The 25,337-nt window shown below is 40.9% G+C and overlaps 1 protein-coding gene across 3 annotated transcripts in view; it reads right to left on the reverse strand.

Annotated features, from left to right (window-relative positions):
• Positions 1–25,337, reverse strand: part of LOC121632222 (SRC kinase signaling inhibitor 1-like) — a 152,994-nt gene that overhangs the window by 88,430 nt on the left and 39,227 nt on the right. For all 3 annotated transcript variants that reach the window (XM_041973482.1, XM_041973484.1, XM_041973483.1), the window contains exon 3: positions 2,650–2,957. In XM_041973482.1, coding sequence (XP_041829416.1) covers positions 2,650–2,934 — 285 coding nt within the window. In that variant the 5' untranslated portion in view covers positions 2,935–2,957. The remainder of the gene's footprint in view (positions 1–2,649; positions 2,958–25,337) is intronic.

A 25,337-nucleotide genomic window follows, 5' to 3' on the forward strand; every position in this document is an offset into this window, starting at 1 on the left:
AGCATCAGGCAGCATCAGGCAGCATCAGGCAGCATCAGGTAGCATCAGGCAGCATCAGGCAGCTTCAGGCAGCGTCAGGCAGCGTCAGGCAGCATCAGGTACAGAGGGAGAAAAGGTGGAGCTGTGTAGCACTGATGCTGAATTTTGGGAAAGTGATTTTCTTTTGTCTGCTGTAGGTTTTTGTGTTGATGTTCAAACAACAGGAGTCCACTTCATTCTTAAAACTAAGACCAGTTATCTTCAGATGTGAGGTACTAAATATTGTCATGAAATAAGTAAATGCTAAAATGAATATCTGTATTAGTTCAACTTGGGGGTGATATGTGTCCCTGAGATCAGCTCACATCAATTCAACAGGCCTAGATTTAGTTGCTAAGGATGCTGAAGTGGCCGGTGTTGTTGTCCGGTCCTGGGAATAAAACAGCTATTCTGGGGTTTCAGAGAATAAAAATATGGCTAAAAATATTCCATAAATAGGATAGATAGATAATATTAATCCCTCATTGTTTTGACTGATGGTTAAGTAAATATTTTAATATAGAAGTGTTGACAAACATATTCAATTAATGTGGCATTTAATTTATTTTAGTAGTCATTTCAGTTTGAGAAGCATTTTATGTAAATATAAACTATCAGTTTTCCCCTTTAGTGCAGGCTGTTTTGAAAGAGATTTTCCAAACACAAAGTTTCTGGACAAAGTAGCTGATCAGAATCGCAGATACTGGCTTGAATTTACTTGGTATGAGACTGGAAAGAAATCGATGGTATCACACATCACTAGCCACAACACAAAAACCTGTGAGGCTAAATTAATGCTTTAATTAACAGCATAGTTTTTCCATTTCAGAGCAGGCTTCCTTGTTTTCATGCTCAGACATCGTACTGTTTTTTCTTAAAACAAAATATGTTCAAAACAGTGTCACATGTTTAAACATCCTGCGCTCAAGCATCGAGTTTTCCTCCTCGCAGACTGAGCTCTCACCAAACCTCTGCTCCAGGATTTCTTCCTGCATTTTGTTTCTTGGGTTGCTGTGAGAGGATCCTATTAAAACGTGTTTACCTCACAGACTGAACGCGAGAAGACAGCTTATTAACTGATTTCTGTTACCTCAAGGCTACTTATTTATTATGCATTTAATGCTTTTCCTCTTCAACTTTAAAGGTAGATACACTATGATGCAGTAAAATGGCCTAAGATAAGACTATTAGGCACCTAGCAGATGTAAAATACATGTATTAGGAGGTTATCTCCATCACAAAGATGGCTCCCGATTGGATTAATAATAAACCTACACTGGTAACCGAGCAGCCCGTAGTAGCAAACAAGAGATTTTACCTGGGCAGCGATTCCTGCATTTAACACAGCTGCTTATGGAATCGACCCCTATGCAGTGTGGAGAGAAGAGCTCAATCGTGGTCGGAGAACATCTGTACACGCAACACTAAACTTAAGGAGCAGAGATTTTAAACATATCTGCATGAAAGCAGGTACTTCTGGAGTGTGTAGTCCGTGTCTTGATGGAGAGCAGTACAACACTTGAGTTTGAAAACAACCAAGTCTGTTCTCAAAAAGAAAAACTACTTCATTAACAGCACTAATACAGCCCATAAATAACCAGGTAAAAGGTTAAGAGAGTAAAACCTGCAGCCTAGCATTTACATGCGCTGCTATATATCTTTACAGACCTGACACCCACACTCGTGTCCTCCTCCAGACAGCAACAGCCACACACACATAGCTTAGGGAAGCTTTAAACAACACAACGTAAGGTCTGAGGTGCCTCACTGCCCTTCAAACTCAGACACCAATCAGACAGCATCTGGTGGTATTTTTAATGATCAAGCCCAGTGCAAAAACCCCCCACCCCACAGTCCACAGGACTCAAATGCCCCAGTTAGATTCCAGGACGCTCAGATGTCGTCCATCTACACCCTGTATGAACATTAACGCAACCTACTTAATATTAGATGACTGGCTGATCAGTGTATATTGATATAACAGTAATATCTATTTTAAAAAGCAGTAAAAATAGACGAGTTGACATAATTAGTCTCCTCATTTCATCTGTTCAATAGTTTCTCTGAGCTTAAAAAACAGTTTTATACAAGCCTGCTATACACATGCCATTCAGCTGTATGAGGGTTCACATATCCATCTCTGCATCTGTGTTTCAGGCTACGCTGGCCTGAAAAATCCTGAGGAGCCCTGCTATACAGTAAAGAAGTGTATGGAAAGTAAATAAATATAAAACAAGTGGATGTGTGAAACATACTGTTCCTTCTCTGTCACATTAAAACATGAGCTCCCCGAAGGAGGCCTCAGTATTTCACTTCCATGAACTCATATTACAGTATTTGCTTTAATCATCTGTATCTCTGATATTAGAAGGAAACAAACAGCTGATAGGATGTCTTCTGCCTGCTGCAAGCTCAGACAGACATTAATGACCTGTTAAAAAGCAGCATCATTTCAGTTTAATAATTACCAGTCAGCGTGGTATTTTCTCTGTATTCTCCAGCTGAACAGAAATATCTACTGCAGATGATTCATGAACTTTAGCATCTAATTTTTAATGGAAACTGAGTGAGTGGGAGACACTCGATGTGTCAGGTTAGTGCTCGTTGTTCTGACTGGTCGTGTGAATCTACCTGTCGGCCGACGGCAGCAGAACCCTGCGACATGCTGCCGGGGCTGTTGGTGTACTTGTTCTTTTGGAGGTCCATCAGGGCGTCTCGCTGACGTTCGATGTCCGCTTTGTGGATGCTGTTCAGGGCCTCCAGGCTTTTGGCGGCCACGGAGTTGTGTCGGCGATCCAGCGAGGATGTCGTGAACCCTCCGTTGGAGTTGTTGGGGAAGCGTCGCACCCCGCGGCCGCCAGTGGCAGCCAGGGTGTGGTAATCCCGCGGGAACTCGGCATCACCAGCAGAGATCATGGGACCCTTTCTCTTCTCTCGACCTGCAGACGGGGAGAGGTTTGAAATGACAGCGTAAGAGTTTCTGGTACAACTTCACCTACTCAGAAGGTACTTGGAAAATAAACAAAAAAACTCCAGCAACACTTACAGTAAACAAATATTTTAGATTTTGGCCTTTAGAGTCATCATAAAACATCCAACCAATCAGATGCATCCTCATTCATATATTTTAAGGCCAATAATGACTTTAAATGGACATAATTATCTATAATTAATTGATGACCAGACACCTCTATCTGCTGATCAAGTTCCTCTGGTCAAATTTGGTCAAAAAAATAATTAAAAACACTTTAAAAACTGGTCTTTAAAAAAATAAATAATTGGTGGAAAAACATAACTGAGAATTTTATATTTCCATCAGACATCTTTGTTTAAAGCAGGTATAAGCAGAACAGGTTCTATAAACATTTTGCTGGGGGTTTGATAAGTTATGCTCCACATGGATAAATACCCAGAAAAGAAAAGATAGCAGCGTTATGTGAAGCTCTGACTCCTTCTGCTGTTGGAAATGAGCTCTTTGTTTATGTAATGATGGCTGGAAAGAGGATCTGTGTGTGTCGATGCTCCCTGACGAGTTATTGATCCAGAAAGTTTGAATGAAAATCATGAGTGTGCAGAGAGCTTCATGCTTTACAAAGAAGCTGCTCTGCATTCGTTTTGCAGGAATTGTCGATAATTTATTGTTGTTGTTATTTTTTTTTTTTGTCTGATCAACAAATCTGGCTAATGCAGGAAGGAGTGCTGCATATCTGGGGCGGAAAGGACGGCCAAAGTCGTGGTCAGTGAAGCTGAAAACATGCCGACCAGCTGATCGATTCTTCTCTGCTCAACAACATTTTAAAGCAAGTTTTCATTCATATTAATCAAAGTGATGCTGTAAAGAATGTAAATTAATCTCAGCCTCCGTTTATGTTCTAGATAAGTGACGACACATCTTTAATTAGGATTCAACATCATTAAACTTCCACAGCCATGACAGGCGTGTGGACCGAACCCACAGGTGTGTTCTGTGTTTACCATAACACTTTATTTATAAAGCACTTTTTAAACAACAACAACGCTGACAAAGTGCTGCACAGTAAAATAAAAAATTTAAAGCATTATGAGAAGGCATGTCAGGGGTAAAGTATAGCAAAAAACAGGATAAAATAGTCCCACTCTGGGTTGACAGACAGGCACTAAAGGTGTGTTTTTAAATAAGATTTAAAATTAGTGAGTAAAGAAGCCCGTCTAGGTGTAAAAATCATTCCAGAGATGCAGCAGTTCTGACAAATAAAATGGAACAGCGCCATAAAATAAATTTCAAACAACTGAAATTCAGTTAAAATTTAACTGAAAGCCAGTGAAGTGACACCAAAACTACAGTGATGTGCTTTCACTTTCTTGCTCCGGTTAAACATCTGGCTGCAGCATTTTGCACGTGCTGTAGGGAACAAAGGATTCCTGACTGATCCCGAACAGGAAACATCACAGTATCAAGTCTAGAAGTCAGAAAACATGGACCACGGTTTCTTTTTGTAGACAGTTACTACCGCAGTATGAACTTGTGTGAATAGATTCAAGTGGTTCGTCCAGTTGTCAGAAAAAAAGACCTCAATCAATCAAATATTTACAGCTGCAACTTTAAGTCTATCACTGTTTTTTCACTGTTTTATCACTCTATTGATAAAACTCATTTTGTTCTTGCCTGAAAATAATAATAACCTGGTTTAGCAAATGAAAATGATCTGGTTTTCCCAGTCTGCCACAGTAAACCCAACTTCACTTTTGGTCTGCGAGTCAATCAGACATCACTTTGAAAAGTGAAAGTTTTTCAATATTTTCTGGTATTTTACAGCTGCAATTCTATATAAGAATTTAAGTTTAAATTTAATAGATCTATTATTAAAAATATATATATATATATATATATATATACATATATAAAAAAAAACTTGCTGCTGCAGCCCAACTCTGAAATTTTCACAGGCAAATCTTGCGTGAAAATGGCTGATTCAGCCAACTCAACTATGAAAAACTTTAAAATATGTCAAGAAAATAATTAGAATTAATTCTAATGACCATCCATCCATCTTCTATCGCTTATCCAGGGTCGGGTCACGGGGGCAGGAAAGCCCAGGCTTTCCTCTCCCCGGCCATATTTGCCAGCTCGTCTGGGGGCATCCCAAGGTTTTCCCTGGCCAACCAAAGATGTAGTCCATCCAGCATGTCCTGGGTCTTCCCAGGGGCCTCCACCCGGGTAACACCTCACCAGGAAAAACCACAGCAGGCATCCTAACCAGATGCCCGAGCCACCTCATCTGGCTCCTCTCAATGTCATTAATTTTAACAACAAATTCAAAGAAAAGAAAACCATCAGTTATCAGTGTTGGTGCAGATCAGCTCTGATCTCTGAGCCGACTCATCTCTGGTGCTGTGGTTTGGAAAAAAACTAGTAAGAGTTGATTGTTTTTGTACCAATTAAAATTAAAATTGTATTACCTAGACAAAGTCTGATAAAAGTCATGTTTGAACCTCCTTACCGGGGCTGATTAAGTATCAATATTTTTGCAATATAAAATCAATATTTGGTCATTTGTCATTATAATGAAGTCATAATGTAAAGTTAGAGCTGTGGGCAGGAATGACCTGCAATGTTCTGTGTTGCAGCAGAGCTGAAGAAGCCTCTGACTGAACAACACCATCTGGCTCTGTGCTGGGAACTGTTCTGGAGCTCCTGGTGCTGAACCAACCGAGTCTACAGAAGATACACACCAACACTGAAAGGTCCAAGCTTCACTAAAAATTAAAATTTTCTCTGATCTTTGTCCAGTTTCAGTGTTGCATTTCCAATGTTCAAGAGAACATCCTAGTATCTGTAGTCTTCCCACTACCTCCCTCCCCCATAAGATGTTTAAATTATCTCTAAAGTACCAGCACTTCAATTTGAAAAAATTCTCCCAAACACTCAACACGAATAAAACAGGATGTATGCGGAATAGATCTCCAATGAGCAACATAAGAAGACTATCATACAGCTCCAAATCTATCCTGGACCCATGTGTTGCAGCGTCATTCAACAGAAACAGTGTTTGATCGTATAAAATAGGAATACCTTGAGACAATGGAAAGATTTAACACAGGCCTCGATTTTACTCAGTTGGTTAAATCGCTATGTAAACACCCAAAGGCACAAATACAGACATGCTAGCAGGCCTGGAGAGTCTGAGATGTCGCTCTTGGGATTTCTGCAGTTTCTCTGCATGGTCTGACCTTCGGCTAAACCTGCTGGACGTCCATTTCTGGGAGGATTAGCCGCCATCCTGAATTTTTTCTGCTCATTAATAATCATTATCACTGTAGAATGATGGACTCCAAATTATTTGGAAGTTGCCATAATAATTCTTTCCAGATTGCTGAGCAGCAACAATAGCGGGCTTAGTTTTTAATAAATAATTGCATAGTATAATATGTCATATGTTGCTATTTAGTCCATAATCTAAAAATCTGTTTAAGATTCAATGGTTTTCTTTTCTTGTATTATGAAAAAAAATAACATTTCGTTATTTAATAAGTGCTAAAATCTAGCTCCACCACATCTCTCACCTCTTTTACATTCATTTTTATCAGTTAAGACTCCAGATTTGTTGTCTGGATGTAACATATGTTACAGCCAGACATTAAATCCACTCCTAAAACATCTGAAAGTGCCTGCTCAAGTCATCAGCCAAAGCATCCCTCACACTGGACAATAGAGGCAGTTTTACCAGCTTCTAATTCACAAATTGTTGGACCTACTTTGCAGACGTTCAGCAACCAGGCTGAGACGAATAGAGAATTGAATGGAGGCAAACTGCACCTTTTCTATCACTCTTTTTGTTTCCACTTAGTTTAGTAGCTAGGCAATTTTGAGAAGGCCCTAAAAGGCTGCTATTCTGTCTTCGGTGTTGCCTCAGGAGCAGCGTACCAGAACTAGAAGAGCCTGGATCACAGTTTAAAAGAGATCGATTAGATCTGCACCTAAAATGCAATTTTTCTTATGGAAACTTATAAATCAAGTGTTAATTTCAGCCATCTAATTTCTCTTTAATCTAGCTGAAAGGAATTGAACAGATAGTTAGAATAATTGCAGATTATAATTTCTTACCCAATTAGAATACACTGCTTAAAAAAAATAAAGGGAACACTAAAATAACACATCCTAGATCTGAATGAATGAAATATTCTTATTAAACACTCTTTATTTTATTTTTAAACACGATGTTAGGCTGTAAGCACAACCCCCACCTGTGGACGTCGGGCCCTCATACCTCCCTCATGGAGTCTGTTTCTGACCATTTGAGCAGACGCATGCACATTTGTTGCCAGCTCCTCCACGTCTCCTGATGTACTGGCTTGTCTCCTGGTAGCGTCTCCATGCTCTGGGCACTACGCTGACAGACACAGCAAACCTTCTTGCCACAGCTCTCATTGATGTGCCATCCTGGATGAGCTGCACTACCTGAGCCACTTGTGTGGGTTGTAGACTCCGTCTCATGCTACCACTAGAGTGAAAGCACCGCCAGCATTCAAAAGTGATCAAAACATCTGGCATAAAGCAAAGGAACTGAGAAGTGGTCTGTGGTCACCACCTGCAGAACTACTCTATTATTATTATTAATTATTAATTATTATTATTATTATCATTATTATTAGGTGAGGTGGATGGAGGAAGAGGATCTGAGGGAACGGACTGGTATGGAGACATGGAGGAGGTCAGAAAGGTAGGGAGGAGCGAGGTTATGGATTTTGTAGTGGATGCGGTAGGTGACGGGGAGCCAGTGGAGCTGCTGCAGGACAGGGGTGATGTGATGGGAGGATGCAGTTCTTGTGATGACCCGGGCTGCTGCATTCTGAACCAGTTGAAGTTTATGAAGTGTTTTTTGGGGAAGACCGAACAGAAGGGAGTTACAGTAGTCGAGACGGGAGGTGACAAGACTGAACGAGTATGGCGGCGGTGTGAGGGGTGAGGGAGGGGCGAAGGTGAAAATATGCTGACTGGGATATGTTATTGATATGTGATGTGAAAGACAGAGTGCTGTCAAGGATGGCACCCAGACTCTTTACCTGAGTGGAGGGGGAAATGGAAGAATCATCAGTGGGAATGGAGAAACTGTCAGATTTGGAGAGAGTGGATTTGGTGCCTACTAATGACATTTCTGTTTGTTGCTGTTTAATTTAAGAAAGTTTGAGGTGAACCAGGACTTAATCTCTTGAAGACAATCTGTGAGGGAGGATGGTGGGAGAGTAGAGTTAGGCTTGGTGGAGAGGTAGAGCTGGGTGTCATCCACATAGCAATGAAAATGTATGTGGTGTTTTCTAAAAATATAACCGAGGGGGAGGAGGTAGATGATGAACAGCAGGGGCCCAAGGACAGAGCCCTGGGGCACACCAGTGGTGACTGGGAGTGACTGGGAAGTAAATGTTTTCAACTAGATGAACTGAGTCCGGCCAGATAGGTATGATTTGAACCAGCTGAGGGGGGTGTGGGTGATGCTGATGGAGGAGAGTCTAGCCAGGAAGATGGAGTGGGAAATGGTGTCAAAGGCCGCACTCAGATCAAGGAGAATGAGAATAGATAAGAGACCGGAATCGGCTGCCAGGAGGAGGTCATTAGTGATTTTAAGTAATGCGGATTCGGTGCTGTGGAGTGGGCGGAACCCGGATTGAAAGTGTTCATACAGATTGTTGTGGGATAAATGCTATGCTATGCTATGCCCTTGGAGCTGAGAGGAAACTGCTTTTTCCAGGATTTTTTAAATAAATGGGAGATTGGAAATGAGACAGAGGTTGTTGAGATTGTTCCAAACCAGGTTTCTTAAGTGTTGGGGTGATGGCAGCTGTTTTTAACAGTGAGGGAACTAGTCCAGTTGTGAGGGAGGCATGAATGATGTGGGTAAGTAGAGGTGCCAGTGAGGACGCAGATGCTTTGACAAGGATGGTTGGGAGGGGGTCTAATCGACGTGTGGATGATTTGGATTTTCTTATTAATTCGGAAATGGCAGAGACGGGGAGAAGAGTGAAAGCAGAAAGGGAAAGGGAAGGAGGAAGAGGGAAATATTGGTGGTGGATTGCAGGAGATCTTCGGAACAAGCTGTTGATGAATATTCAGAATTTTGGAGGTGAAGAATGAAATCAAGCTGTTACAGAATGCAGAGGAGGCTATGTTTGGAGGAAGGGAGTCAGGTGGTTGGGTGATAGTTTTCAGGACAGAGAATAGGGCTTTGGTGTTGCCTTCATTGGAACTGATTAAACTGGCATAGTAGGTGGATTTGGTGTGTTTGCAGCAGTCCTTGTAGTGGGTCATATGGTTTTGATACATTTGTTGGTGAACAGTTAAACCAGATTTCCTGAAGAAGCGTTCCAGCTGGCGTCCTTTGGCTTTGAGTTGTCTGAGGGTGGGGTAAACAAAGGTGAAAAGCGAGTAATAGTGACAGATCTGGTTTTCAGGGGAGCTAGGTTGTTGAGAAGATTCTGGAGATTATTGCTGTAATATGAAACAAGTTCGTCAGGGCTGGAGAGACTGTCAGGGTGGGGTAGAGAGTTAATACCGGTTGAGAGATTGTCCAGGTTAATGTCCTTAATATTGCGAAAAGATATATCACGAGAGGGCTTGTTTTTTTGAGAGAACCAGATTAACATCAAAAGACATTAACATGTGATCAGAAAAGGAAAGTACATCAACTTTGCAACCTGTGGGAATTACACCTGAACAACAAAATAAATCAAGAGTATGTCCTTTTGAATGAGTTGGAACGGTAATAAACTGTTGCAAGACAAGACTGTTAAGACAAAATGTAAAATCCCTGGTGAGAGTATTATTTACATTATCCATGTGTATATTAAAGTCACCAAGAATTATTATATTGGGTGAGCGTAAAGAGAGCTCAGCCAGAAACACAGAAAATTCATTTATGAACTTAGGCTTAGGTGGACGGTAAACTGCTGCCACAATTGTGGGAACAGGGCCAGGTAGCACTGAGACCATAGACTCAAACGATAGAACAAAACTCACTGTTCATTTCTACTTTGTTCCACATTTCATATTAAATAAAAAGATGAAGTGAGCAGGGTGTCTCGAGCAAATATATTGCCATTATGTTGCAATGACAAAACACACTGTGATCTGTTACTAACTTAAACGGGCTTTATTATGGTAATTTCAGGCTAATTTATTTTAATATGTGAGTCCACAAGGGCAGGAATCAATCCAGAATTTTTCACAATCCCTTTAATTATTTCATATCAACCAACTCCATAGGCCCTCAGACCAGCCTCTGCAAGAAACAAAAAGAATGAGACTCTTCGCCCTAAGCCCCGCCTCCCCCTGATGTAGGCTGCATCTGATTGGTCAACTGCCAGGAGTAGTTGTTAGGAGCGCGCACGGATTTCGTCATAGACACACCGGCAGAACTCGTAAACACACTAAAGTATTATGAATAGTCTGTAAACAATGTCAATACAAAACATACAGCCATACATGTTCAAGTCAGAATCAGACCCCGAAAATAAGATCGAACAACTCAGCAACCCGGAACGACTCAGCAAACCGCAGCCACTCAGCAACATGCAGCCACTCAGCAACATGCAGCCACTCAGCAACATGCAGCCACTCAGCAACATGCAGCCACTCAGCAACCCGCAGCCACTCAGCAACCCGCAGCCACTCAGCAACCCGTAGCCACTCAGCAACATGCAGCCACTCAGCAACCCGCAGCCACTCAGCAACCCTCAGCGACTCAGCAACCTGCAGCGACCCGTAGCCACTCAGCAACCCGCAGCCACTCAGCAACCTGCAGCCACTCAGCAACCCGCAGCCACTCAGCAAACCGTAGCCACTCAGCAAACCGTAGCCACTCAGCAACCCGCAGCCCCTCAGCAACATGCAGCCACTCAGCAACATGCAGCCACTCAGCAACATGCAGCCACTCAGCAACCCGTAGCCACTCAGCAACATGCAGCCACTCAGCAACCCGCAGCCACTCAGCAACCCTCAGCGACTCAGCAACCTGCAGCGACCCGCAGCCACTCAGCAACCCGTAGCCACTCAGCAACCCGCAGCGACTCAGCAACCCTCAGCGACTCAGCAACCTGCAGCGACCTGCAGCCACTCAGCAACCCGTAGCCACTCAGCAACCCGCAGCGACTCAGCAACATGCAGCCACTCAGCAACCCGTAGCCACTCAGCAACATGCAGCCACTCAGCAACCCGCAGCCACTCAGCAACCCTCAGCGACTCAGCAACCTGCAGCGACCTGCAGCCACTCAGCAACCCGCAGCCACTCAGCAACCCGCAGCCACTCAGCAACCCGCAGCCACTCAGCAATCCGCAGCCACTCAGCAACCCGCAGCCACTCAGCAACCCTCACCGACCTGCAGCCACTCAGCAACCAGCAGAAATTCAGCAACTCACAGCAAGGATGCAGCATAGCTGTTTGGTAAATACTCTATACTCAACTTAGCGATTACAACTTCCTGAATCTGCTGCTGCAAGTCACAAATGTGCTCTCGCAAGTCACAGCGTGATAAAACTGTGGCCTGACTTTTGGCTCATTCCTTGCGAGATATTTGTGCCAAAACTAACTTGTGTCTGAAGATGTGAGAGCAGAGGAGGGGGGGTGGGGTTCGGGGCTTAACCAATCAGAGTGAATGGTTCTGAGCCCAACGTGGGTCATCAATCGCTAAGTTGAGGTTGTAAAGCAAAAGGAACACTTGAAAAAAATTTTTATTACAAGTAAACTATGGAAGATAATTTGTCAGATGGACTTTTTTTCTCTGTAACTTCAAATTCAGTTCACGTGTGTGTGAGTTTTCTTTAGAGCAGAAAATTTTGACATACAAGTTCAGATTTTTGATGCGCAACTTCTCACATTGTATTCTACAAGTTTTCACATCAAATCTACAAGTTTGTTCATTTTGGCACATTTTTACCTTCATAGAATGGTGACTAATCAATCTGTCCAATCAGAGAGCAGACACCTTCCTGTCTTCGCATCGCTGTTCTTGTTCAAGTTCCTTCTGGAATTGGAACAAATGCAGCTTTTCCTCACAACCGAAGAAGCATTTCCTGTGTCACATGTTGACACTGAAAATGTTGCGGTGTCCACGGCGGTGTCTTCCACGGTTTCTTCTACCTTACACTGAGCAGTGAACGTGGGTGTGTCTTTCTTCTCATGAACATGCAAAACTTGGAGAAGATGACCAATCACTGAGTCCCCCTCCCCAACCCCCTCCCCCTGACTGGATGTAGAGACACTGGAGAACTCAAACATGCGTTTGTGAGGAAAAAGCATTCAGCACTATAACACTGTAGAAAGCTCAGAAAAGTCTAAATAGCATAATAGGGCCCCTTTAATAATTTCTTAGACTGAATAAATCTGTTGCATTTTTAATGATGTCTCGAAATCTTTCCAGAAATGTTTCCTGGAAATCACATATCCTTATAGACAGACATGACATAAAGACTGCACTACTAACAAACTTTAAATTACATGACCTCGAGTGTTTGGACAGAGTTTCTATGCATTATTGATCCCTCCCTGAAGGTAGTTTTGTCTACTGAGCAGCTGAGATGCACTGAGGCAAGACCTTTAACTTCATTAGCTTGCAGTTAAGAAAGCGAGTTGAACAGCTCGAAGCTGCAGAAAACTCTGCACACACGTTACACTCATTCTACAAGAGAAATATCAATGCTGCCCTGTACTAGCAGCACATTTAGAAAACATTTTGTTGTTGCTGAGAAAGTTCTCCAGGCATTTATGTGCTTAGATTTATCGAGTTGAAAACTGTTGCAGTCATCAATCATTGCCGTTCAGACCTGAAAAGTTCCGCGTCTGTGGATTCAGCCTGACAACAGCAATGCTTGTTGCTGTGAAACGTCTCAGAAAAGAGTCTGAGTTGGTCACAGATGGAAGTTTTCTGATAGGAGTGCAGCAGCATGCCGGTGTGTCTCCATGGTAAGAAAGAAGAAAAAAAAAGAGGGTTATAAAACCGAGGGAGTCTGGCAGAGACGGAGGGAACATCTAGACAAGGCCTTGTCGCTACAATTTATGTGAAGCCTTGAGCAAACTCCTGTGTGTGTGTCTGTGTGTGTGGGTTGGGCAGTATGTGTGTGAGACAAAGAGATGCTATATTCCATCATGAATGCCACTGCAAAAAGCTGCTGGGATTTACTGCACACGTCGTCCTAGAAACATCCAACATGTTGCAGATGAAGCATCATCCACTTTACATTGTTAAAGGTAATTCATCCTTTAATGGAAACATGCTCACATTAGTATATGTAGGATGTTTGGCTTTATTCAGTGTAAAAAGTTCAAGAGAATGAATTTAATATGTATTAAAAATTAATTACATTCTCCTTACTGGGATCTTAAGATTAAACTATACAAATCTCAACATTTGGATCAAGTGTTTTAAAATACCTTGACAACAGGAAGCTGTTGAACTCTCTTCACCTCGATCTTGACCTCAGTCTTTAACCTGCTCCATTTGCACCTCAGCCCTGAATCAAGCTGCGCTACATAAAAAACGTCTTCCACCTTAAGTCCTCACATACAGGAAAAGAATCATCCAAATGTTATCAGCTGGGCCAGGACTCCTTTTCATGAGCACAAGTGTTTGTTAAGGCTAACCCCAACTGCATCCGGCCATGTTAGAGGTTTGTTCCTTCTTATTTCTTATTTCCTTTCTATTTTATGACAATAACGCAAATTAAAATCAGATCAAGTGGAAGCAGTGGAGATCGCCTTCCCAGAATGCTTTGCTTTGAACTGAGTGATATTGTTTAACATGCTGGAAATGTGACGAATCACAACGCTCTACACAGCATTAACACTGGTTATACTGATCCACACTGTACAGATAAAATGAAAACAGTTTCTCTTTAGATTAATTGCTCGTCGATGTGTAAACCCAGCTACAGCCCTGCTGTATTTTCCTGACCCCACCCTGTTATTACTGGTCATGGTGGCAGTTAATGTGCAGCCACCTCCTCTCAGCTTCCTCCAGGCACTGCCACCGTTATTACAGCTCTGCTGATGCTTACTGTGCTGGCAGTCTAACAGATGAACTGCTCTTTAATTGTCTTTCTCCATCACACTGTTGCAACTTTCAAACTGAATCATAGCCAATGGGAAGAAATCACATTTCAGCTTTACTCACATCCATACAGGTATTTTACACAACTGTTAGAATCATCCATAAATCCTCAAAAGATGACGTTGATTGGTATGTAGTATAAAATCAGGCTGGATTATCTTCATCTCATACAGAGATGACCATTTCAGACCATTTCTGTCTCTAGGTGGTTATAACTCAGACACTATAAAAAAGTGCCCTCTCATTGGCTCCACGTGATTCATTATTCTGTCTTCATTATAGTTGAGGGGAAACTAAAAACCAAGTGAGTGATTGTCATTGTGCCACTGACACCATATTTCAGTGGTCTTGGACTCAAAAGGCTGCTCAAGGCCGCAGTCGAATATTTCTCATTACATGGCTGAAAGTGTGCGAGCGCATGCGTCAGCTGAACAACCTTGGCCACAACTGGCCATGGTCTGACAGAGGCCATTTGTAAGTTTTATGTTTCATTGGGCCGAGGTTTAATCATTTGTACTCGTCTGTGCTTCACTTAAATTTACTTCAAATTATTTTCTTCTTGACAGTTTGATTTGGAAGCTGTGATTTGTTGGAGTTTGCCTACAGCAGCAGAGTGCTTCCTGGTAATGGCCATACACGTGGAACATGACTGATACTGTACTGAATATACTGTCTTGTAAACACTGTGGGGGGGTCCCTGCTTGGACCATGAGACAGCAGCAGCAGCTTCTGTTAGTACATGTACCTGCAGTACCGGTGGGGAAAATATCCCTAAATGCATCAAGGTGCAAACGTCAAAAATATCAACTGATGATGTTAACTGTTTGCAAAGAGGGTCGTTTGGAAAAGCAGAGGTGAAGCACCTGCACAGAATCTGCCGTGCACAAGATGGCTGAAGGGGAAATCTGACCAGCTGCATTTACAGCTAGGATATTAAACCCTGGGCAAAAATGATGGAACCGCCACTCTTTTCATTCAGCTGTTTAATTTAGTAGAAAAGACGCTGACCACAGAAACTGAAGGCATTTAAAATGGAAACTGTTTAAGAAACACTAAGAGAAATAAAAATAAATAAAATTGTGGTTGTTAATAATTGTTTTAGATCAATCTGAAAAAAATAGAATCACTCAATTCTGAGAAAAAAAATTTAAAAAAGTATGGAATCATGAAAAATAAACAAGCCAGGGAAGTAAAAGCACACCGTCTCTCCCAAACATAGACTGTAAATGATAAAAAGGTTAAAGTCATGATTTCAACCTTTGGTTTGTTGTCTGCTGCTTTGAAGCTTCTGTCTGTTCTGCCGTTATCTTGTTGGTTACTGAGATCCTGGAGTTTTATTTAGGAAATAAGCATTGAGCCCAGAAGTGATTTCTGAAAGCTGCCTGAACAAACATGAGGGCAGATACCTAAAGGACCACCAACACAATGAAGGAGAGAATCCAGCCAACAACACCATGAGTTGCAGGGAAAATTTATGCACTTCAGGAGGGAGGTAGGGTCTTTTGTACAGGATTGTCCTGGAGTCCCAGACATTTTGGAGCTGGCGCCTAGCTGCCATGAGGAATGAACGTTGAGGCATTTGCACATTAGCTTCTGCAGCAGGTGACTAATCACTGTTTTCAGGGTTTGGACAGGCCATGGCTAACCCTAGCTAAGCTTGGAACCTAAACCCAAATGATTGCATCCTATAGTGAGTCCTGTCCAGTACCGGTTCAAATATTATTATAAATGCTGCTTGTCCTTGCTGTCATGGGCTTGTAAGGGTGATCGGTGACTTAATCGGTGACAAATATCCCACAAAATTGTCTAATATTATTCCTAAAATGTGTTTTTCCCTTCTGACCCCGCTTCTTTTTACAACTCATTTATTCACTCATCACTCATCCCACTGGCTGGAAATAAGTAGACTCTTAACTCTGTCTCTGTCTACATCTTCGTCTTTCTCTCCATCATAAATTCACAATTCATCAGAGACCATTAAGCAAGAAGACACTGTGGCAGAATGAAGTGCACGATTATTTAAAAAAAAAAAGTACATAATATCCAGCTCTCCAGAGCTTTTGCAAATTGAACTAAAACTCAAAACAAGACAGGAGTGTAAATGCTAAGCAGGCTGTGTTTAGAGCCAAGTCTGCTTTCACCGAACAGAAAATGTATCTAACTTTCCTCCACCAGATTCAGATCATAGCTAGTAGTTATGGATAAAAATAACTATATAAAAACAGTCATGGCCTCATACTCCTCACCCAGTCTTGATGTTCTTAAGGTTGTACAGTCGCAGTGGCTCCAGCATTTATTAGCTGTAAGAGCAGTAGTATTCATGGGGGAAGAAAGAAATACTTGTCAAAGAAGTCTTGCACAGTGAGTTTTTTTTTTTTAGCTTTATTTCAAATTCTCTGCAGTTTATTCCCCTCTGTCATTTCTTCTGACATTAATTTCAATTCAGCCATTTAAAGCTCATCTGCAGACAGATTTAAAAAAGAAAAAGAGTGCTTTTTCTTTAAACAATAGATAAGATATCTCTCAATATCAAAGTCCCCAATTAGTCCTGGTTTGTTCCAATTCCTGCATATAAGAAAAAAGAAAAAAAAAGGAGCCTGAAGGACAACCCGTGTCTCTAAAGCCTTGGACGACATGGCTGAATCTGTGAGAAGCGCAGATCCAAGTAACCAGACCGAAGACAATAAATCAGATCTGGGGATTAAAGAAAACATACACTTAAAGGCCACATCATCAAGGATATGATGTGGCCTTTAAGCCTTTCAGATTAAAAAAAAAATTTCGGTAAAGACGAAATGATTTCAAGAAATGTGCGCGTCCACACAAAACCACTGAAAACGCTGCAGTACATATGCCAGGCCTGTGAGTGGCGCTGTAACCCTGCCACAGAAATACACCAAAAACAGAGAAGGAGACCTGGAGCATAAACCTGTGCCATGTAAACACACCCATGAAGAAGATGATGGGAGAGAATCAATCTAAAAAGGACACATTGTGGGAATTTCTCTTTTCTTTTATCTGAACAGATTTTGCCACATCATGTTCAGGTGCTCCTGCATGTGGGATGAGCGAGAGGTGGAGCTGTGCTGTCATCGGTTCAGGAAAGATGTTTACGAGTTCTAATAAAGGAAATGAAAACAGTGGCATTTTCTGATTTATTCACTTTGGGACCAGTTTTTAAAAAATGAGCATTTAATTCCCAAAATACTAGATCTATGTGGACAAAATTTAAAATTTCTAAAGTTTTTAGCAGATACACCTGGAGTCGTCTCTGTGACATGGCCTTGGTCCCAAACCTTTCCTCTTTATGCAGGGTTTGGTTCTAGAGGTGAAACCTTGGTGCAGATCAGATATTTACCCTGTCATCCTGCAGTTCAGGCCTGCAAATGTTATTTTTCATGCTGTTTAATATGCAGATTAATTTTTAATGAATCCATAATGTTGTACATTAAATGTCATTTCTGTTCAAACATTCAGTTTAAATCTAAAATTGGCTGCATATTAGTTTTAAAAACAAAAAGACTCAGGATAATTTAATACGTTTAGTGTTTCACTGCAGTCATTACATTAACGAGACTTTAAACTGGATAAGTGGCTGAAAATGGACGTGGGAGGCTAAAGTCAATTTAAAATTATGTATTTATTTAGATCTCAAACCTGCATTCAATAACAGAATCCAGCTCCATTTATCTTTTTATGCCTTTCTTATTTAATAACATTCAGGTATTGGATTCAACGCTCCAGGGTTTGCAGGAATGCAGCTGTAATTATCGTTTGTTTATCTGCATAAATCAGACTGTTGATCTCTTAGCTGATGAAAGTCTATGACACTTGTTTCTCACCTATTAGCCAATAACGATTTTATCCAAACTTATGATCTAAAAAAAAAACTAATCCTTAAATGGCTGCCAGTGTGGCCGTTTATCTTCAACATGAAGCCTCCTCCACCTGCTGACCTTATGTCTTCTAAAGATTGCTCTGATAATCTTTGTTATTTCCCTACATAAAGTATTTTTTATTTCATCATCTTTCTGCCCTTTTTCCCACATCAGAACCTGATTTCTACTCATCAACATCCCTCCTCTTTTTTCTATCAGCAAACAAGGTAAAAAAAGTGACCAGGTTTTACTAAACTTTATATCAAAAGATTTCTAACGATGTTATTAAACGTTGTTAAACATTAAACAACATTATTAAACATTACACAGATCCACCCAGAAGTTTAAATACATGAATTATCTATATAAACTAGGATTTTATAGGTATCTGTCATTTTTCTGAAGTGGATCTATTGTAAGATCATAAAATCTAATGCCTTCAGTAAAAAAAAAAAGTCTAATCTACACAGAATCCCTTTAACTTCCACATTGCTGTGTGTTTGCCATTATATTACCTGCTGTTAAATAAATTATGCTAGTTCAGACGAGCTGCAGCTACACTCAGTCATGATGTTTTACATGACGTTCAGAGGTCCCACCATCAAATTACATTATTATACTGGCTATATGTGAGTGTTTATGAGCCAGTTTTTTTTTTCTTATCTAGATGTAGATTTTAAATTGTTCTGCCAAGAAAACACCCACGACGTGAGAATAAGTCTCTGACCCAACGGCTTAGTGAATCAAATGAGTGAATGAAGCATCAGAGCAGTTGTAGAAGAGGCGTAAAAGTTCTCCTGAGCTCTTCTGGCTCTGATGGGACGCCATGACTCAGTGATCTCTGATGCCTGGTACCTGAACAGGAACAAAACCGCTGCAGGACTTTCTAGTTTCTGATATTTCTAAATGTTGATGGTTTAGTGTCCAAAGACTTAAAAAGCTGTAGAAAACACAGATCTGTGCTTCAGAGAACCTAGAGAAGATCTAACAGCAGTGTATGAAACCATCTCATATCCAACAAAAAAAACAGTTAAAGCATAAACCATGCTGCATCTTAGCTTAGTGTGATCTAAACTGGACCTGTAGAACAAATAGAAAAAGAAAAGAAATCTCTATTTTTATTACAATAAAACAACAAAGTCAGATTTAGTGTTTTCTGCTGTTCTGTTCGCTAAAATAAAATAATAAAATAATAAATTACAATAATAATTGTCAGATTTTTAATGACTTTTGGGAATTTAAGGAGCATTTTGTTATTTTAGAATAGTAAGAAATTCCAAATCATGTTCAAACTTTATAATTTTCCCCTGAGGAAAATTAAACTATATTTTAGTCATTCATTCAAGAACAAGTCACAGTGAAGATGGAATTTATTCTATTTCTGGTCTTCCTAACAAGGTTGGTGCAAAAGACTCTACACGTGCATTAAAACACATGCCGGATAATAAAGTTTGTTCAACTGCAAGAACACTGCTCCATAAATGTCCAAGTCACCTGCTGATCCACCTGCTGAATGCGGCTTAATAATTAAGATTTAAAGCAATGTCTTTTTTTATATATAATGATTATTTTTATTAGGTGATGAAAGTCATGCCCTGGCTGCCTGGTTAATAACACCACTTTCATCTGGACACACTCCATCGCTGCACTGCACCTTAAAATGAAGCCACATTTTACACACTGCAGAAGGTACAGCACACATTTATTCTATGGTGAACCTTTTCCCCTTCAACTATGACACCACGACGATATTTGTCCTCGTGGAACCAGACGCAGGCTGCTGTCCAACTCCTGGAGTAATTAATTACCCATTTCTTTTTACATAAATTTAATCTAAAACGGATTTTAATCTCACTGTGTGTCATTTATCACAAAGTCATCACAATCAGGTTTCAGTTCATATCGTCATTATCATTTTTTGTTTTCATTTCCTTCTTTTGCAGTTCTGTTATTTTTCCTCATCTAGCTCACCGCTGTCTGTATCTGTCTGCACACAGACAATAAGACCTTTTTGGGGGGCATTTACAGATGTAAAGTAGGGCCAGCTGGTCCATCCTTTCAACTTACAAGGGATTGGCATTCACCAATCTAAGAGGAAAATGTAGAAAACTTTGTAGGAAACGTCTTAAGTATAACTGAAGAACAAATTTAAGAAGACATGTAAAAAGATTTTGGTAAAAGGGGCCCATTGTCCTTTGCACAGACTAGACCAAAATGGACATGTTTGGTCATGTTGCACAGCAGCATGTTTGACACACCCCATAACAGCTGTCGAGCATGGTGGTGGAGGGATAATGATTTGGGCTGGTTTTGCAGCCACAGCACCTGGACACCTTGCAGTCATCGCGTGGACCATGAATGCATCTGTATGGCAAAGTATTTTTGAGTCAAACATCAGGACCAAATGACATTTTAAGTCCTGCCATGTAAAACCTCAGAGTCGAAAGATGATGCACTTTTTTACGACTATATTAATGTAAAAGGTGAAATGTATGTAAAGAAGATCCAACAACTGCTGATATTAACTATTTACAGTGGTGATTAAGAATTTAAACTTGTTTTCCACATTTTTAAAAAGAATTCATTGGTTTTGAACCACAGAAGGCGCCCCCTGCTGGAGTTACAATTTATGATTCAACATTCATAGAAAAAGTGCAAAGCTACTGTATCAACAACGCTGCGTCTAAAATGCTCTGAATCGACTTGTAAAGGTTTCTTTTCTGGGTTTTTTGTTTTGTTTTTTTTCCACATTACAGGGAGCCAGCATGTTTTTTTTTTATCTGCTGCCAAAACTCCAGCAACCACTCTGCTCTTTTCTGCTGAGACACATGGTGCCCATCAGAGCCTCCTCATGCCTGGACCACCAGCAGCAGCCATGCTAAACGCAATTCATCCTGCACAGTCTCCACACCAGTCATTATACAGTATGTCCTTAAAACACGTTAGAAAGCAGAGAAAGAGCTGCTCATACAAGCTGATGAATGCTTACCCCAATGAAGTGTGGATACAGGACTTTAATAAGGTCAGGCATATTTATAGCTCAAATAATCACAATGCTTCTGTGTGACATTTATCCACCACTGATGCAGCTACACGGTCAGCAAACACTGACATTTATTACTGTTTCAACATTAGCCACATCCATCTGACAACTCTCTTTGCGAATCAGAGCCAATCAGTTCGTTTGGTATACTGAGAGCAAACCATTGGGCTGATTTTCCAAGATTACTCATGGCAGATCTTAAATTTGATGATCCATCTTCAAAGAGAATTCTAATCTAGCATGGTCTAATGGGGGGGAATGGGGACCCTAACTGTCATTCACTGGATCTACTCTGCATGCTCAGTGAATATGAGCTCCATCTGCTACTTTTAGATAAATATTTCAGGTCATCCTGGTCCAAGTATCAAGCTCTGGGACACTCAGTGCATCAATTTCCCAACACTCAGGATGTGGACCATCCCTGGTGCCATTAATCTAAGATGAGAGGCTGCATGATTAGGGTGTCAGATGAAAGAAGGACGAGTGAGTGCAGGTTTGAGACGGAGGTTATCAAGCAGACACCTTTCATCACTGATGTTTGATTGAATTCAGTCCCTGAGAAACTGTCGGCAAACACACATGCTGTTTTTTATATCTCCAAGATGCTGCATCCACAACACTCAAACTTACCTTTTCCACAATTCTCACCCAATTATAGGAAAAAAACCTGGTCTGATGCCAGATTTCTAACTCAGAGAAGAAGTCCTGGTAATTAGAAAGTGATATTTTTGGCTGGTCTGAGCCCAGGAGACGTTGTGAAGGTGAGTAATTGGTGTCATTGAGTGAACAGTGGGACAGGATGAGTCAGGGATCGAGATCTATTAGTGGCCACTAATCAGCGTCTCAAACTGGGCTCTGGGAAGCAGCCAGCTGGACGGGCTCGGCTTTGAGCCATGCAGCGTCACGAATGTACATTAAAAATTTGTGAGGTTTGATCACAAATGCCTGGAAATGTGAGACACGTGTGGCTCAGTGGTCCCATAACGGTGCTATTTTTGTGCATCTAATCACTTCATTTGACTGTCAGTCCTCTCAACATGCAGGAATCTCATTTCAAAAAGAATCTCTTCAGTATTAATACATGCGATACAAAACATCTGAGCAGCAACTAGGGCAATGCTGAGTCTTTGAAATCTGACTAGAATGATTCATTTATTAAATAAACACAGAACATAAGGAACTTCTTGTATAAATATCAATGACAAAGCCAAATTACTGAGATACAGCTGAGATGAAATGAACAAAAAAGGGTCGTTTTAAGTTAGACAAAACATCTGCATGCTTTCCTTTCAGACACTTCATAGCAAAGAGCACAGATCACTGGGATGACAGAATTTAGAAAAGGGTATATAGTACCAAACTTAATACAGGTTAACATAGCTGCTTTTTAAAATAATTAATCTCACTAAAAATCCTGTTAGAAATTCAGGTACAAGAGACATAAAATAACTTTAAACTGAAGGTTTAGTCCATATGAGTGTAAAAGAAAATGCAACAAATCATTTCTTAAAATAGAAAAATTATTTTCTAAAAGAATGAAAAAATTTTTTATAATGTCAGATTATCTGTGTAACTTTGAGGGACTAAAAGGTACATTTACGTCCCCAAATACTAATGTGTATACAGGATGTGTCTCCTACATGCGGTAGTACAATATCAGGAAATGGTCTGTGTAAGTATTTACTAAAGAAACAACAAAAAAAAGAGATGGTTCAACTAGATTTATTCACATCTGAAGGCTTTAAAGTTCCTTTATAAATTCAAAGCAGATTTTTAAAAATGACTATAGTCGTTTAACTTTGAGGGAAAAATCTTATGTATTTATTTGTGCATTTTGATCTATGTGTTTTTATTATTATTTACTATCATTTTTTTTAACCTTGTTTCACTTATTTTTCATGGGTGTAGCTCATGAGGAAGAGTGGTGATCTGCCAGTAAGGTCGGTGTTTTAGGCCCAGATTTCCCCACATGTCAAAGAGACCTTAGTTAGGTCATTAATAATAATAATAATAATAATAATAATGGATTAGATTTATATAGCGCTTTTCAAGGCACCCAAAGCGCTTTACATTGTGTGAATCCATTATTCATCCACTCCTCACTCATACCTGGTGATGGTAAGCTACGTGCGTAGCCACAGCTGCCCTGGGGCAAGCTGACGGAAACGTGGCTGCCAGTCTGCGCCTACGGCCTCTCCGACCATCACCGAACATTCATCCACACATTCATACACCAGCGATGCCAACACTGGAGGCAAGGAGGGTTAAGTGTCTTGCCCAAGGACACAACGACAGATGACTGCGGGAGCGGGAATCGAACCGCCGACCTTCCGATCATTGGACGACCTGCTCTACCGCCTGAGCCACTGCCGCCCCTAAAAAAACCTAAATAAAACCAATGTTTTAATGTCACTGGCATGGGAATGTGTTTATGATAGAGAAAAAGCATTAAACACATAGATATTGTCTACTATTATAGTAGGGTACAAGATGTACCCAAGGCACAACCTAAGACAGGGTTGAGGGCCGCTGACCTGCAGGTTTTGGATGTTTCCTGCTGCAGCACAGCTAAATCAGATTGATGGGTCAACATGTTTGGGCAGCACCTAGGCCTTGTCATTGGAATCTGGTGTGCTGGAGCAGGAAAACTTCTAAAACCTGCAGGATTCTGGTCAAATTTAAAAATTACAGTTCTACAAATAAGGGCCACAAGTCTTTATACCCCTAAAGGTCCAGTTAGGTACTTTTATTTGTGAGTGTGTGGCTTCTGGAAACTTCTGTTGCAACTGTAGCAGTGTTTTAAGTCTGCTATAGACTTGAAAAGGTCATGAAGCCTCAACCGTCTCCTCAGGGACTCGAATAGCATTTGCACTGAAAACCAGAAAGTCCAACCCTAAATGTGGGTTCTGGGAGGACATTATGGTTTTATCAGCACTTCTTTGATTAGCTACAGAAGTTCAAAGGCAAACCATATACAGTGACCATATCATATGCTTCTTTACCAGCATCCTGCACACTCTTTAACATTAATGGACACAAGTCAGCCAGTACTGGGAATAAAGTGAGCCATGCAATTAACAAGGCTGATGTGCTCAAAGGAAATCTAAACCAAGAGGGAAATCCACTCGGCTGAGACAGTTTAAAGCAGTGAGTTAGTCTGTGTTTGTGTTGCAGTGCATGCCTCTTCCTGTTTATCTGTGCAGAATTGGCTATCAAAGCTTACAGCTAATAATGAGACTTCAACACAATGTCTTGAAACTAGGTATACACTACTCAAATCCAGAGGCAACCATGTGCCCTGACATAAGAAGCCCATCCTGTGCCTGGCATGTTAAAAAGTATTTCATCTGTCAACCCAAAGGAAAAGTTTAGTAATGTCACAGTGTATGCAGAACTTCCTTATATCTCCAACAAGTTCTTCACAGTTTTATATGTGAGCTGAAAAGTCTGAACTATCCTCATTTTACCATCTGAGATCCAGAGAATGATTCAGTTCAGTGCCTCCACAGCTCCTTCCAGCATCACTAATAGAGGCAGACTCAGTCAGACTGCAGTCTACTTCCGTCTCTGCTTGTTATCCCTGATCTCCCGCGTACTGCTCCTGTCCCCCATCTCCTCTTAGCCCTTGGCAGCATGTGAGGCTGACAGTTCAATGGGCTCCGAGCCAGGGCTGGTACTAGTGTCTGTGCTGGTCAGCCTCCCTCTGGGGAGGAGAGCAAACACACAATCACAACACGTTTAACGTTGTGCCCTTGTGGCTCGGCAGGTCATATTCCTGCAGTTATCTGGGTGTCGTTCTCTCCCTCGTTATACTATGAAGCAATCAGCTGCTATGCTAAAACCACACGGCTAATGTTACACTGAACACAAGAGTTCTGTTCGTGTCCTCTGGTGTCTGCCACTGTTTGGGTTGGTGCTTGAATCCTTAACCAAATCAGGCTTGTCCATGCACATCTAGGGAGAGTGAAGATGTGTATGTATGTATGTATATGTATATTATTTATTCCTATTCCCCCTATTTATGCACTAAATCCAGAGGAATAGCTGGCTAGTAGCTAATCTATTGCTTACAATTTTAATTTTAGAAACAGTTTTGTTTTGTTTCTAAAACTTCCAAACTAAACCAATGGTTGTAGGAGGAAATGGATGCAAAACAAAAAAAAAAAGCTAATTATTATGGAGGAAATCAATGTTAAAACCATGAAATGCAAAGTGTTTTTTAGGATTTTCGGATTGCTTTATAAATACACTTAATCCTTTCTATGGATCACATATATATGTTTTGCTTGTTTGGTCAATGAAATGTGCCATTTTATTCCATA

The sequence above is a fragment of the Melanotaenia boesemani genome, chromosome 21 (assembly GCF_017639745.1).
Source record: "Melanotaenia boesemani isolate fMelBoe1 chromosome 21, fMelBoe1.pri, whole genome shotgun sequence".
Classification (NCBI taxonomy): Eukaryota; Metazoa; Chordata; class Actinopteri; order Atheriniformes; family Melanotaeniidae; genus Melanotaenia; species Melanotaenia boesemani.